Genomic DNA, 12,968 nt, shown 5'->3' with positions numbered 1-12,968 from the left:
AAAAATCGGAAGGAAGAACGGAAAACATTTAATGTTACACACGGCATTGCAAATTATATCGACCTCCATAAATTTCCGTCTAATTTTATCCCACATTGTTAACTTTTCGCTCGTCATTTAGATACACACGTATACGAATACGCTCTACATCATATATCATGTTTAATTAATCTGGTGACAATAAATTTCTCACAGACACGCGCAGACAAATGTGTTTTTTTTTTTTCTGTTTTTTTTTTTTTGCTTCTTATTTTTCATGTAAACAGACGAAACGTTTTGCAAAATATATTTTAACGGGACAATTTTTCGCAAAACTTATTATTCAAGTCCGGAAAAACTTGGACAGAGAAAAAAAAAAAGAGAACAGAATAGTAAGAATTACGCGCTCCGCGAAGAACAAATGGCAAAAATTGTATTGAGTTATATTATGTACGATAATATATAATAATTTTTACACGTACGATATTATATTGTGAAACGTTTATGCTAATCCGTGACACGCATACTGCATGGGACGATTCACAAAATGAAAACGAAACAAAAAAAGGCTCGAAGAAGATGAGAAAAAAAAAAAAAATTCTGTATTACATCTAACAAAAAAATCACGTTATTGAAACGTGCCCTGGGATCAAAATGGCGGAACAAAAAAAAAAAAAAAATGAATGAGAAACATTCTTCGTTAGATGTACAGTTCACCTATTTTTGGCGGAGGATAGTTGAGTAAAAAAAAATTAAATCAATTCATCCCAAAAGAGAAAAGAAATCGTACGTTCATTAATGCAATTTTTCAATAATTGGATTTAAAAATTTATAAATATTCGAAGATAATGGGGATGAAAAATGAAAATTGGAAAAATATCGTAGGTACAAAATAGTGGAAAAACATGCACCCGTCAGGCACGCGGGCCACGTGTCGCGGTATATATTATAATATCGTAGTGGGGGGTGTAAGGAATATAAATACGAGTTGACGTACATGAAGCGGCACTCAAGCGACTCACCGCTAGTAAAAGCCCGCTAATCGTCGTCTACAGTGTACAATTTTTATTTTATACAATTGATAAGTACGACATAAATGAAAAAAAATATAATTTATTTTAACGCGTCATTATTATCTCGCATTGGAAACTTTAATTTCTTTTTTTCGTTTCTCAACAATTCGAGAAATGAAAGTCAAGGAACCGAAAGTGTATTGAAAGGATTCTGTGGTAACGGCAACGTGAAGTTGTGCAGATTGTGATTGGAAAAAAAAAACAAAAAAAAAATTATCCAACGATGACAAATGTATCGAGGATTTGTTGAGAAGAAAAATTTTCAAGAAGAGAATCGATAACGATAATCGTGATTCACGTATATCATAAGGATAGAGTATAAACTGGAAAATTTTGGAGGCCCGGAGAAGTGATCGCTGGTAATTCGACTGGTATTCAATCGTGTGTAAAAGTGCTGAGTCAGATTGTAATAATTATCAATATCGGACAATTCGGGAGAAAGGTGGTGGAACCCGGTCATCTCAACGACAATTGGGACGACCATGGGAGTCGTGTCATCAACTTTCGCTTCCCTTGCGATACAGTTGGCCTGGAATTGCCAGAGACTCCTCGACCCTCAGTACAGGTTCGTCGGAGATTTCAATGGCTCACCCGTTTTCAAAACCCATTGATCGTTCGATAGCAGTTTAGATCACCTCACCCAATTACCGCCTCTGAATTCCAAAACATGTTTTCAAGCGAAACCAAGTCCAGTACCAACCGATCGATCGTCGATCGATCTGGGATCAAAAGATAATCCAGAGTTTGGCGCACTCGTCACATAGCCTGCGAACTTTACCTCTTCGGGTACAGGGGGGTATCAACCGAGTGAGGAAAGTACGGATTTTGTTTATCGTGGCTCGAAGAATATTTGCCTTTTTTTTTTTTTCCTTTTTCTTCAAAAGCATTTTATCTCTCTTTCATCCAGGTTCACGATCTCGACCACCGTCGACTTTCTCTTAAATACACGTATACCATGCATATTACGATATATACGCACACGGTCGAACCAACGCAACGCGGAACGAAGAACGTACGAACGAAAAAAATGAATTCCGTATGTGCAGCGTATTTTTTCATCCTACGTGTAATTTCTCGTCGTCGTTCCTACGAGGGATAGTTGCACACCGTCGCGGCGCCGCGTGTTGCAAATCAAAATATTATACCGACGAACGTGAGACAACGTCGCGTTGTTTCGCGTATAATTATTTTGCTTTTTTTTTCTTATCAGCGAAACGGGATGCTCGATTGAGATAAGACTCCTAATACGATCGACTCGTCGACTCTAACCGAGACGCGGTTGAAGTCAAGGGCGAGAAAAACCGCGATGCACCGTTGCCCGGTAAAAGGCGGAAAAAAATCTCAGCGAAATCGCACCGAGTGCTTCGCATGTCCGAACAAATTCGCGATTCGAAACGATGAAAAATCGTGGATCTTATTTTCCCGGATCGTTGACTTCACGTCCGGTCGATATATCCGCGAAAATTACGCGCGATTTTTATCGACGACAAAATTTGACGGTCACCGATTGATTGTTACCGCCGATCGGATCTCCGCCGATGAGATTAAAACACGCGCGGTGTTGCGGCATCGTTCGCTGGAAATATTTGATCAATCGTCGGATGAGTCGCCGATGATTATGTGAAAAAGTATCACCGGTCATTGAGAGATAAATTTCCGAAAATACGTTTTGGAAAAGAGAGAGAAAAAAAAAAACAAGGAGATCGTTGATTCGCCGTTGCGTGAACTTGAGCTCCAGGGTCTCTATACGGGTAGAGCCAGTAGCTGGTGACAAATTTAAAAGTAACTAAAAATACCGCACATCGGGGTTGTTACACAAGACTTTTTGGGTCCAGTGCATACGGGAATAAATAGACGTTACCTATACCAACCATATGCAATTCTTGCAATGGTGTGCGCGAAAATGTGCGTTCTTTGTTCTAATTGGTTTCTGAGACGTTCGCTACGAAAGGATTAACCCCGTTAGACTATAGCTCGTGAATAGCGGGACGTGGTTCGATTTTTTCGTCGCCTAAAATCAATCGGCAATCGCACGGATTCGCCGCAATCGTAGAATTTTCCGGGATGTGGAGATCGGATCGGGGAGTGTAAATTTCGATATCTTTCACGATCCGTTCGGTTACGTAAAACATGATCCACCGTGCATAGGAGTCCGGCTGCAGTTCTTAACTGTACTTAGGAGCTTAAAAAAAGTAAAGCAAACGTGAGTTTGTTGGCTTCTTCTGGTTCGTAGGGAGAAACATTAGACGCTTTTCTTGGGTGACGGGTATATCAATTTGAAAATACATGTGTGTTATAAACATATGTAGTAAGATAGGATGTATAACTTTCAAGTAACGAGTATATACATATGTGTATGTATATATAATACGAGTATCAGAAACGAAGGACGAACATTGATCGTTTGAACGCCCCCGGAAAAGAAACCAAGAAAATAAATCCTATACGGAGACCGATGTACGCCGTCACGCGCGCTCGGGTGTTCACTGATCGCTCCAGTGATTTCAAACGTCCTTTTGTCACGGCATGTACTACAATGGCTCGATTCTTCGTGTTTCGTTTTTTTTTATTCTCCCCCTGCTTTTTATTTTTTACTATTTTTTTTTTTTGTTTTTTTCTTACTTCTTTTCGTTCTATTCACTTTCCGTCATCCGTCGTCGTAGAGCGGCTAATTGAACGCGGACCGCCGTTCTCTCGCGCGCTATCCTTAGAGTCAATTAGACCACACGAAGGAGTTGCATCACTGAATCTATTTTCGTTTAATTTTCTTTCTTGGAGATCCAACATCGCGAGAGATCTTCAGACGCTCTTATCTCCGCTCGTTGAACGAAAACAATGAAAGGAACGTCGCAAATTTTTCCAAAGTGCGAATCTTTGTAACGTTGATATAGATGAAATTTTCGCGAGTCATCGCTCCTCGAAATTGCTATCAGATCGATCAAGATTTCGAATCAATGGATTATCAGACCCTCGAGAAATTGAAGACGATCGATCGAACGAACGTCGCCCGATGCAGATAAAATTTTGTCCGGGATCGTTAAACGGACCGATTTATTGTTGAGGTATGATAAAAAAAGCGCAAACATCAATTGAAGAGAAAAGAAATCCAAATTGAAATAGAGCGTCATTTGTATTTTCCGTGTACGTACGTAAGACCTTGAAATCTTGAAAAAGAACTTTTGAAGCCTTGGAAGTGGCGCCGAATCGCGGAACGTCGTTGAATCTTTCGGTCAGTTGAGAGTACGCGTGCACCGGCAAACGATGATGATTGTTGTAAAGTAAGCACCGTATGGGTGTACGTACGTGCGTGCGTACAAACGTATGTGGATCATTTCAGCGAACTGAAACTCAAAACCGTATCCCTTGTAATCTCTAAACACCAAAATATTATCGACGTCAACGATGCGAGCGAAATCTAATCCCGACGACCGCGGATCGTCTGGATCGGAATTGAATTCCGCGCGGCGGAATGAAAAAAAATTCCAAAATTCTTTACGATAGTTACTTTTTGAAAAAGCGAAAACAAAAAACAAATCCACAATGACGATTTAACGTGCTAGGGGAATCGTACGTACGAAGTTAAATATATCTAGGATAACATAACGCGAGATCTATAGTCATAGTTTGCATATAATTTCGCGGTTTTTGAGTGCTCGTGCACCGGTGAGACGTCGTCGTCGTCGTCGTCGTCTGGGATTTACAGTCTCCTTTGGTGCCGTTCGCGTCTGCGTTACCAACTCACGCCCACCGCACATTCAAATTCTTTTATAATAGATCAAGCTATATCGACACCACACCCATGTAAATATATATGTATATATACATATGTATGTGTATACGTATATATTGGTAAATAGAAATTATTTCATACACACGCGATATTTCCGACAAACGTTGTATTATATCACCAGGAACATCATTTAGGTGCACGTGAACCGACGTTCCTACCATCCGTATGGAGTATCACATAACAATTTTATGCAAGTGTAAGAGGAAATAAAAAAAAAAAAAAATGAAGAAAATAAAGCCTGCTCTCTCGTCGAGAGATCAATTTTCATTGCCATTGATTGAACGAATAATTCACATTTCTTTAGATCACTTATGGTAATTTCAATAACGACGTTAATTCAACCCCTATAGACAATTGACACGGTGCAATAAGTAAATACTCTCTGGTTATTTATCGTTGCATTAGCTACGACGACATGCGATCTTAATTTTAGAACCAATGAAGATGAAAAATAAGAGCGGAGAAAAAAATGAATAAAGAAGAAAAAAAAAAAAAAAAAACCGCTCATATATAATGCAAGATATTTGCGTATTTTGATCACGTGTTGAACAACGGCTACTGCGAAACTTATTTATGTTAACTCTTCCTATACCTATACGTAACATTTTTCGCCGCTCGTACCGACGCGTCGTACAGGGAGTTTTATTTGGTTTCTTTTTTTACCGATCGCTGTTATTCAAATAGACCGTTCTCGATCGGTTTTGTAATATGACGAGAAAATGATGAAAAAATATACCAACTTTTACCGAAAAAGCGTTGCTGTTTGCGAGTAATCGTGAAAATTCATTTGTCATAACTCGAGGCAATTTCTCGACCGAAGTTTTATCCTTGTGGTGACTATTATATAGCCTCTGGATAAAATCAATTTTCGTTCGCAACAGCGATCGATCAAGATATCGGAAAAATTCTTCGACTGGATAGGGTCGAATACGCGACAACTGCCCATTCCTATTCCTAGTTTAGCTCTTCGGCGTATACTAGCGGCGTTCCAGTCCTCCTTGAAATTTGTACAATTTCATTGAAACCGAGCGAAAAATTCATAGCTCATTAACGACCTTTCATTATAAATACGCGAGGTCGAGTTATTTCAGAATTCTAATTGCGATTCGATCGATTTTATTTAACAATTGAAAAAAGTCTCTTCCTTCTTTTCCCGTTTCGACGTACATCGATCACCGAACGTCATAACTTTACACCAGTTCAAATAAACTCACCGTCATATACACACACAACCGCTCAAAATGATACGGATAGGTGTATGACGTAATTTTTCACAATCAAATATGGTTCGAATCTGTTCGTCACGATTCAACTCGCGCAACGTCATCCTATACACGTATGTATCTACATTATATCATATTATATCGTTGCGATTATCATGATTTGTTTTTTTATCTTTTTTTATTCTTCCCAACTCGTTGCCAATCTCGAATAGTTTGTTACGGATACTTATGTCGCGGGTGCACGAGCACTCGCTATATAACGCGGAATCGTTGGAATGATACATGCATGCATGTGAACCGTACCTGATCAAGTACGCGGAAGAATAATCGGACGTAAAAATAAATGTACTAATGGATTTTATCGATCGAGATCGGGTATTTTAAACTCGAAGGTTCGTAACTCGCGTCCACCGATGATTAAATGGCTACCATATGATATTGACGAATTTTATTAGCGCGTAAGCGGGACGGGGTGTCAAAAGTCTGAGAAATCCGGATCGATAATTGCGCCCGAGGGACGAGATAATTTTAGACCTAGTCACTCGATAAATTTAATGCCTTATCATCCACGCTCGGAGGTTCGTTAAACTTGAACTCCATGGAGAACGACTGTAACTCTCATCGTTTAGAAAATGAAAAAAAAAAAATAACAAATTAATTGAAATCAGACTGCACACGTCGATCGATACTCAATGTATACTGAAAACTTGTGATTTCTGGCGCGACGTCTCCGTTCATTCGTTGAAAGAGAAAAAGATAGAAAAAAAAAAAAAATTCTCTCACAATCAGTGAAGTCTCATCGCGATACATTCATATAGTGATTCGATGGAACGATGTCAGGTCTCAGATGTTTAAATGGGCGGACATCTCTCGAAGGGAATGAGAAGAAAAAAAAAAAATAACAAAGGGAAGGGTGAGGAGAGAAAGATATGCAATGGCCAATTACGGGTCAAGGGTCAACGGTTAAAGAGGTGGACGCTGTAGCGTAACGCGACTAATGTGAGACCGACGAAGAAGTTGACGTAGTTACAAAAGAGGTCCCAGACCGCACGATCGTCATCCGCTCCTCGAGTGCGTGTAGTACAGATAATAAAAAAAAAAACAAAAAAAACTGTACCATGAGAAAGTTGAGTCCCCGAGCCCTGTCCCTAAAAATAGCTGAAGCGTGCATCGAGCGGTCAATGACGTTCGTTAAATGTAGTGGTGATAATTTCAATCAGTTCAATTAACGACTGACAAATAAAACCCCTCCCCATTGCACCGTTACAGATGCCTTCAGGATGGAAAATTAGCGGTCCCCGAATCCCCGACGAACGTTGATTCGGATCGGAAAATTCACGTTGACGATAATCGTGCGGCGAACCCGCGTCGTTTGTCGGCGGACGGAAGATCGCCGTCGATGGGCAATTTTAGGGAAAAATCGAAGGGACAACGTTCGACGAGACGTCAACGTTACGGTAAACGTCTCGCCATCAGTTTCGATTCAACCCTGATCGCTAACTGCAGATCCGACAACCCGACGTCGGCGGTTCAAGTTTCTTCCGTGGTCACTTTGACGCCGACACCGAGTCCGCTTCGGGGACCGCAGTCACAATTTTGGGACGTTACTTCCTCGTCCGGATGCTCTTCGGACTCCGGATCGTATTTCGGTAAAATTTCGAAACGCGACGTTTGAAGTGGAATTTTTTTTTTTTTTGCATTCTTTCCGCCGCTTCCGGTCCAACGGAATATATTTTCCAAATTTTTATTCGCAGATTCCGATTCCGAGGATGACGACGTTGCGCCCGGTCAATTTAACGAACCCTTCGTTAGCAAATACGACGAGGACGCCGAGGAGGACAAAGAATTCGCTATGTCAGCGGACGAGGAGGCTGCCCTGAGGATGACCGTTGGTCGCGGTCATTTCAGTAGATCGAAAAAAGACAGATTTCTCAATCACTTGAGGCTGGAAAAAAGGCTGAATATATTGAACAATACTTTTTGCAATGCGGCCAATATCGAACGCGGACGTGGCAAGAATAATGGAAGACGTTATTCCGGCGATCTTTACAGGATCACTTATTGACCTCTAAGGTACCTAACTACGTTTTTTTTTTTCCTATAAGCTGTTCTTGAAGAGTGATACAAGCAATAATAATAATAATAATAATAATAATATCAATGATGATAACACGGTTGTGCAATTGCGCAGTACAGTCGGCAATCGCAGACAAATAAGCATACAGGTATTAATAAGATGATTGTGGAATTTTATCTCCTTTTTTTTTTTTATTTCAAATTTTCTTCATTGTTTGGAAAACGCTTATTATACTGCAATGTGATTCACGATGCTTTAAGTGCTTTAACATATCATGAAAATCCAATAATTGTTCGTTAATTTATCGATAATTATAATTAATGTAAGTTTTTATAGTAATTAGCGCGATGCGTGTAGCCAAAAAAAAAAAAAAAAAAAATGGAAACAAAACGTGAGCAAGAAATTTGCGCAATTCAATTTCAAAACTCAAATCGCGCGAAATCACAATTAGTCGTAATACCAAACAAGTTTTTACACTCATTTGTGCCATAAATTATACAATGTAGATGTGAAAGATCGTTAATTTTCATGTAAACTTTATTATTCGGAGTTTGAAAACAAAATCATCTTCTCAAATGATAAAAATGAAAAAAAAAAAAAATTCTTTCATGAATCTCAGAATCATGGGAGACGCTGAATTATAGAAAGTCAGGTTTTAATGGAAATTTTTTTGATTTTCGTTCCGCGAAGCTGGATCAAATTTTTCTATTGTTTTTACTATTTTGCTGATTCGATTTTTTACCCCGCGAATCACGCATTGAATCGTAAGAATCAAGATTTTATTCAATAAACGTATTAGAATCGTGTAAAATATTTCGTAAGTTATAGGATTCATGCTAGTAGTGCAAAGAATAGTGAATAATGGTCGAACGACTATTTTCAATCGTATTTCGATCGTTTTAAAGTAAATATGTACAATTTGAAGTTTCTAGAAGAATTTAAGATGATTATGATCGTCGTAAAAGTGATAAGCAAAAAAAAGAATATGCATATGTATAAGAATATAATAGACGCGAAAAAGACTGCATAAGATACAGCACCGTAATGTGTCTAAGGTCAAATATTGTGACTATAATAATTGTAGATTCTATTGATGTATCCAAAATATTGTGTGGAATTGAATTGATTGGAAAAAAAAAAAAAAAAAACCTCGTCGGTAGAGATTTTAAAATCCTAGTCGAACCATGGAACACTATGATATCTGTGGTTGGACCTAATTTGATATTGGCTAATTTGTTAATGATTGTTATAGAAATATATATTTTTTTTTAATAAAGTGACGGTGATTACCCTCTAAATTTTAATCCTAATCTTAAAAAGCGAGCGTTCGATCGAATCCTACGGTACACAAGGTAGAAATCGTGCCTAAAAAAGCTATGTATGTACTTTTGATATATACGATTCCTGATCCTCTTTTTTTATTACGATTTTTAATTTTTCGTCTCATAGAAAACTTCTCTATCCTGTGATTCGAGGTTTTTCGAACAGACCGCGAGATCACAGACGACCAGTTTGATATCATTCTCGCGAGCGTCTCTACCAGTCCTCGTTCTACACGAGTCGGTACATATATATATATGTAATCGTAGGTATTTATATATATATGTATATATATATGTATATAATTTTTTTTTTTATATTTCAATTTATCAACTCGACATACAACACCGTAGAACGAGCACAAAGGAAATGATCGCTCAGCGTCATTTAGTCTAGTGAGTTTCAACCAGCGAGTTCGAGAAGTGAGAAAATGTCTTCGGCTAAGCTGGTGACATTCTTATCGTTCCTGATAACGATCAGGGCCGAATATTTCGCCCCCGAAGTTGCCGGCGATCCAGCTCCCATAGTTCTTTGGCACGGAATGGGTGAGTCTTTTATTTTCCCCGTCAATTTTCTACAAAATTAGCTATCAGAGGACCGGCATCTCCGTCGTACGATATCGGTCTGCCGTGTCCAATGAGGCCGTATCAGTGCCTGATTAAACTCTGACCTTCGGACGGTAAGGATTAGCTTCGGTCGGTAAAATTTTTACTCTTGGAAATTCTGCTTCGACGAACGTTGAGCACGAGACGCGTTTGAAATTGTGCAGAATTCTATTCAGTGTACGATTTTTCGTTTTTTTCTTCAGGCGACAGCTGCTGCTTTTCCTTCAGTCTTGGGGCTGTGAAAATTATTTTGGAGCAAAACATACCCGGGGTATACGTGACGTCGATAAGAATCGGAAATTCCGAAATCGAGGTGACGATGACTCGATGCCCATGGGAACAGAATTTTTTTTTTCTTTTTTTTTTGGATGATTGCTACAATTTTTGCTTTTTTCTCATCAGGACGTGGAAAACAGTTATTTCCGAAAGGTCGACGATCAGGTCAATCAGGTTTGCGAGCAACTGGCTAACGACACTCGTCTTCAGGGTGGTTACAACGCCATAGGATTTTCTCAAGGAGCTCAATTCTTGTAATGATAATCATTTAATACGTTATGAAATTTGAAATCAGTGGGTTTACACTGTACAGTAATTACCGCTAGTTATGGAAAAATTCGTTAATTTATCGAACCAGACGAGCCGTGGCGCAAAGATGTCCGAATCCTCAAATGAAGAATCTCATATCGATCGGAGGTCAGCATCAAGGAGTCTACGGGCTTCCGCACTGTGGATCACTCGAACATCGTTTGTGCGATTACATGAGAAAAATGTTGAACTACGCGGCGTACACGAAGTAATTCATTGCTACATTTGTAGTTTAGAATTTGAGTCATTTGTTTTGTTGTCGTTGACTTTTACAAATTCAAATTTATCAATCCTTCAGGATTGTACAGCGCAAACTGGTCCAGGCGCAGTACTGGCACGACCCTTTGAAGGAGGAGGATTACAAGAAGTATAGCATGTTTCTCGCGGACGTGAATAACGAAGTGACGATGAACGAGGTACGTCCGAATGGAAAGTTTTCGTTTCCAAAATTACGACGCGTAGAAAAATTGACGATCTCGTTTTTCCGTTTCGCTTAGGACTACAAAACGAATCTTCAAAAGTTGAACAAACTGGTATTGATAAAATTTGAAAACGACACGATGGTTCAACCTCGCGAGACCGAATGGTTCGGTTTCTACAAACCTGGACAATCCGTCGAACTGCAGTCTCTGCAAGAATCCACAATTTATACCGAGGTAATTTTTCACTTGTTCTCTTCCAATTATTTTCCTCGGCATTCACGGGTACCCCCGTTTTATTAACGTTCGCGGTACAGGATCGCCTGGGTCTTCGGGCGATGGACGAGGCGGGAAAAATTGACTTTTTATCCATCCAAGCCGACCATCTCCAATTCACCGACGTTTGGCTCATCGAGAATGTGATAAAAAAATATCTCGCTTAAAAATTCCAAAAGGTATCACATCTTTCTACATTCGCTATAACTTTTTCCACAACATTTATTACAAAAATACAAATATATTATAATCGGACTGTGTAACGAATACTCAATTATATTTGACGAGAAAAAAAGTTTCTCACATACGAATATCGAGAGGAGTTTCAATACTATCCGGTTGAGGCCTACACACTTTGAGTTTGAAATAACGAAGAGCATATCGGAAGATTTCGAAGCGCAATAATAACAACAATAAGACACGGGGGACGATCCCGTGCGGTTCCACGCCAGGTTGGATGAATCCGGCAACCAAAAAAAAAAAAAAGGAAAAAAACTTCAAAATAAAAAAAAAAAAAAACTAAACCACATCATACCCTATAAAACTTGTACAAAAATCTGACGTTGATAATGCGGGAGGAATCGCACAGTTGTAGCCTCATCTCGTGGACGGGCGCGTGGCTGGTGCCCCCATTAAGAGATTACATTATGACTTTACTTTATGTGCAGCTTGGTGGGTACGTGAAGCGTGAGTATACGTATACATGTATGTATATACATATGTGTGTGTGTGCGTGAAATGTGTGCACCATACGTGATACCGTACATGTGCCCCACACACACACACACACACACACGCACACGTGTGCACGAAAGCATCGTATAGTTCGCGTCCCGTTCAGATGGAAGTGCGCGGAGTTAACTGTACGTACCCCCGTCTCGTACCTTTCTTCTCTCTCTCATCCCCCTTTATCTTCATCTCTCTTCCCTGTCTCTCCGCCATCCCCGCCCTCGCCCCCGCCCCCGCCCCCGCCGCCGCGCCCGACGCCCCGTGCCACCCCCATTGTACGCGAACGAGGGATTCATACATGCAGATAAATATGTTTTTGTACAAAAACGTTACCCATCCCCCCGTTCGCCACCACCACCCCCTCCCCCCCCCCCCCCTCACCGCCCAACTGACTACGGTATACAAACACGGTCATCATATGATTACATGATACACTCCGTGGGCCGACTCATACTTCTCCCCATCGTATCTCATACAACCTATATAGATAGCGCCCTCTCCTATATAACCATGCATAAGTCGAACGTGTGTTGCGCACGGGTATCCGTCTCTACACACGCAATCATCAACCCACCCCCCCCCCCCCCCCCTCGCAACCCCCGCAACCCCTTTTCACCCCCCAGATGCGCGTATATAAAGGCATTACCAAATGAAATATCTTTACCGTACACAAATTTTTATATACGCGGATATGGATGTGTATATTTTTCTTGCGAGATATATGCGTGATACGGTGTGATACTGTAGCAGCAAATTTTGTGTGTTTCCCTTTCTTTTTTTTTTTCTATCCTTTCTAAAATTTTTAGAGTCGAAGGGAAGAATTTTTTAGGTTTCGTCAGATCGATTTTTCCGTGTCTCGTTTTTATTTTTTATTTTGGATTCCGAGAGTAGC

At 39.9% G+C, this 12,968-nt stretch overlaps 2 protein-coding genes across 3 annotated transcripts; both read left to right on the top strand.

Moving 5' to 3' along the window:
- Positions 1-808: 808 nt before the first annotated feature.
- LOC105689624 lies at positions 809-9,293 on the top strand. 2 transcript variants are annotated; one of them, XM_012406781.4, is made up of 3 exons: positions 809-1,617; positions 7,335-7,714; positions 7,820-9,293. In XM_012406781.4, exons 1-3 carry the CDS (start codon positions 1,535-1,537, stop codon positions 8,128-8,130), a joined length of 774 nt encoding a protein of 257 aa, XP_012262204.2. In that variant the 5' UTR covers positions 809-1,534; the 3' UTR covers positions 8,131-9,293. The 2 variants fall into 2 exon arrangements, with proteins under 2 accessions (XP_012262204.2, XP_048514824.1); XM_048658867.1 differs by lacking the exon at positions 809-1,617 and adding an exon at positions 1,921-7,251.
- A 522-nt stretch (positions 9,294-9,815) lies between these two features.
- Positions 9,816-11,658, top strand: LOC105689609 (palmitoyl-protein thioesterase 1). Its single transcript, XM_012406755.2, has 7 exons — positions 9,816-10,007; positions 10,271-10,380; positions 10,470-10,597; positions 10,702-10,860; positions 10,951-11,068; positions 11,150-11,308; positions 11,389-11,658. Exons 1-7 carry the CDS (start codon positions 9,893-9,895, stop codon positions 11,512-11,514), a joined length of 915 nt encoding a protein of 304 aa, XP_012262178.2. The 5' UTR covers positions 9,816-9,892; the 3' UTR covers positions 11,515-11,658.
- The last annotated feature ends 1,310 nt before the right edge of the window (positions 11,659-12,968 follow it).

The sequence above is a fragment of the Athalia rosae genome, chromosome 7 (genome assembly GCF_917208135.1).
Source record: "Athalia rosae chromosome 7, iyAthRosa1.1, whole genome shotgun sequence".
NCBI classification, from domain to species: Eukaryota; Metazoa; Arthropoda; class Insecta; order Hymenoptera; family Athaliidae; genus Athalia; species Athalia rosae.
Note: the sequence above shows the minus strand (reverse complement) of the source record. Positions and strands in the feature narration are given on the sequence as shown.

What these genes read in the sequence shown, in the direction of transcription:
- LOC105689624 (XM_012406781.4), top strand. Translation starts at nt 1,535, where the DNA reads ATGGGAGTCGTGTCATCAACTTTCGCTTCCCTTGCGATACAGTTGGCC. An exon ending in CTCCTCGACCCTCAGTACAG is followed by an intron (nt 1,618 to 7,334) that starts GTTCGTCGGAGA and finishes GCACCGTTACAG; the next exon opens with ATGCCTTCAGGATGGAAAAT. An exon ending in GGACTCCGGATCGTATTTCG is followed by an intron (nt 7,715 to 7,819) that starts GTAAAATTTCGA and finishes TTTTATTCGCAG; the next exon opens with ATTCCGATTCCGAGGATGAC.
- LOC105689609 (XM_012406755.2), top strand. Translation starts at nt 9,893, where the DNA reads ATGTCTTCGGCTAAGCTGGTGACATTCTTATCGTTCCTGATAACGATC. An exon ending in AGTTCTTTGGCACGGAATGG is followed by an intron (nt 10,008 to 10,270) that starts GTGAGTCTTTTA and finishes TTTTTTCTTCAG; the next exon opens with GCGACAGCTGCTGCTTTTCC. An exon ending in AATCCACAATTTATACCGAG is followed by an intron (nt 11,309 to 11,388) that starts GTAATTTTTCAC and finishes TTCGCGGTACAG; the next exon opens with GATCGCCTGGGTCTTCGGGC.